General features: G+C 59.0%; 1 protein-coding gene across 1 annotated transcript; it reads right to left on the reverse strand.

Moving 5' to 3' along the window:
* Positions 1-4: 4 nt before the first annotated feature.
* LOC105235275 (uncharacterized protein KIAA1671-like) lies at positions 5-2,785 on the reverse strand (the record flags this gene model as incomplete). Its single annotated transcript, XM_034650232.1, is given in 1 exon segment — positions 5-2,785. A coding segment is annotated over 1 exon segment (2,781 nt), but the record flags the coding sequence as incomplete, so codon positions are not given.
* Positions 2,786-2,793: the final 8 nt, after the last annotated feature.

Here is a 2,793-nt window from a genome sequence, read left to right on the forward strand (position 1 = left end):
TGGCCTCAGAACTGTCTCCGGGGAGGCTGGACCTCCCTTTGGGTTGCTCTTGCCTCCTCTCTCTGGCTTCCTGCATGACAGACAGGCCCTCTCGGATTTTGGCAGGGGGGCCTTTTTCCGAATAGGCCCTCTTGACATTCAGCGGTGACCTGCCACAGTCGTACGGGCGATCACCCCACTGGACCACACTGCCCTCCTCTCCCCTCCTGATGGATTTCGTTGGGGTCCCTTCCTTCTGGTCAGTGGGAGAGGATCTGGACAACACGCAGGCCCCACTGCCCAGATCCTCCCAGGGAGTGGGCTTCGACTCGGCTGTGGAATTCTGGTACCTTGCACTCAGATGTTTACTAACCAAGTCCTTTCTGTCATCCTCAGGGATTCCCAAAACTTTTCTCCTGGGACCCGCGGTGCCAGAAGAGGCCCCTGGATATTTCTCAGTAGGAGCCGAGGGTGGCAGAGCCCACAGAGGAGGGCTGAATTTGGTGTTCGCAGCTGCCCCTGGGGCCTCTGCCGGCTGCTTGCCCGAGCAGGGAGTGGAACCGTGGTTTGCTTCGGCAGAACTGGCTTGTTTCCGGGGACCCTCAGCTTCAGACCTCTCCTTCCAGCTCCTCCTTCTTGGTTCCACCCTGCCTTGCTGGCCCGGCCTCTCCTGAGTCGAGCCGCTAGGTGCCGCGGGCATACCCTCCACCAGCTCCTGACCCTCCTGCTTCTTGTACTCTGCCATCAGGGCGTCAATGTCAAGAACGCTGGACCTGTAGCCATCTCTGGTCTTCCCTGGGACCCTCGCACTGACCACCTCAGGGTCCCTTCTGATGAGGAGATCGCTGGCTTCCGGGTGGCTTTTGGAACCTGGGGGTGTTTTGGGGGCATTGCTGGGGGATGTCCTGTTCCCACCATCCTTCCAATTGTTCTGAAAACCGGCGCCATCTTCTGGGCCCCAACGGACCCACAAAGCATCAGCATCCATGATTCTTTCACTAGAAGGCTCCAGAATCCTGTCCCCAAGAGGTGATGGGCGGTCCGTTGGCTTCGGAGGTTTTGAGCAGCTGATGTTGTGGCGTTCTTTGCCCTCTGCCCAGTTGTTACTGCCCTTGGGCTCCAGTGGCTCTTCATGGTTAAGAGAAACCAAGGTGGATGTTAGAGGATGAGGAGAAGGAGGCAGGACTGTTTTTCTAGGATGTTCCGTCAAGTTTTCAGGCCCTGACTTACCAATGCTCTTCGCTTTTTGAGTATCGGGAAGCTGATAGGTCACTGCCAAAAATGTCGCCCTGGGTTCCAAAGAGGACCCCTGCTTCACCGCTGGCCGAGTCGGGTCCTGGGAAGCACCTGGGCTCACCTCCTGGGTCTCCAACCGGTGGTGGGATAGCTCAGGTTTTCTTAAGGCACTGGTGGTGGGGCTCCAATGGTCTGTTCGTCTCTGCTCCACCTTCCAGGAGTTTTCTGGGGCCAGGAAGCGGAATTCATCAAACTTCACGTCGTGGGGCAACGTCCGCCGCCGCCACCTTTCAATCCTCTGGTCCGTGGGACCCGCCTTCCGCATCTTGGCCTCGGGCTCCGGCGACTGGGCCGGCCATGGCTCACCCTCACCAGCAGCCACAGCGAGGGGCCCCTTCTGCACGAGCACTTCTGGATGCGGCTGTGCCCGAAAGCTGGACGGCTCATCCTTACCCCTGGGAGGAAGGTCCAGGGGGAATCCCTGGTGGGGACCCCTTTCCCCCGCTGAGCTGCAGACTCCTGACTTGTTCCTGGCCCCATCAGGCCCCTCGTGCACGGCCTCCCGGATGGCAGCCTGGATGGCCCTCCCAGAGCTGGCTTCGGGGCCGCAGGGCCTGGCTGAGCGCTTGCTGTTGACCTCGGGGCTCCGTTCTGAGCCTTTCTCTTCATTGGCCACCACGGTAGCTTTATGCCAGTTCACGGTCACCCCACATATCCATCTGGGTGACAGGCACTTGCCCCCAAACGTGTCCTTTGGCTCTCGGAAGTCAGGCTTTGGCTCACTGCCTTCATGAGTCCCTCAAGCTTCCCAAATCAAACTGGCCCTTTGGACAGACCCCGCCTGACCTTCCAGCCTGCACTCCGGGTCAGCAGGGGTGACCTCGTGGGACTGCCTCGGGGAGAGGCGAGACCTCCCGCTTCGCAGGGTCATGGCTTTTTCCCCCGATGCCGCAGAGACGGCCTCACTGTGCGCACACTTGCCCACTGTGTGCACGATGTCATACTTGGGCTCGACCCTCTGGGATGGGGGAGGATTTTCAGAGCATTGGAGGAAGGGGTTTTTATTGAGTTTTTCATCCAAAGGCTGTTCTTCTGGGAAGGGCACGTGATACTGTTTGGGTTCACCATTCGAAAGGGTGGTCCGTCCCCATCTCTCTGTATGGGGATTTTCAACCCATCTGGAGTTCTGTTTCGTGACGTTTGTCTTTTCCGGCAGATCCTTCCCCAGCCAAGAGCTTCTCTCGTGCCTGGGTCCGATTTCTGGCACACGGGCATCGGCCACATCTCTGGGGGGCGTGGCCGAGGGACAGTGTCGGGACTGGTCAGCCACCGTGTGTCTCTCCACGTGATGCTCAAACAGTGTGGCCCACACGGTCTGGAAGCTTCCGTCGTCTTCTGGAGTGCTGTCAGAAGGGCTCCGAGCCCCCACTGAGCTTTCAACCCGACAGTTGCCAGGGACTTGGTTAGAACTGTCTTTCCACTCTGTCTGCCTAGACTTCTCCCGGAACGAACCAGGCTTCCAGGGGCTTCTTGGGACGGATGCTCCATCCACACCATGCCCTTCCTTTTGCTGAAAAA

The sequence above is a fragment of the Ailuropoda melanoleuca genome, unplaced genomic scaffold, assembly GCF_002007445.2.
Source record: "Ailuropoda melanoleuca isolate Jingjing unplaced genomic scaffold, ASM200744v2 unplaced-scaffold13333, whole genome shotgun sequence".
Taxonomy (NCBI): Eukaryota; Metazoa; Chordata; class Mammalia; order Carnivora; family Ursidae; genus Ailuropoda; species Ailuropoda melanoleuca.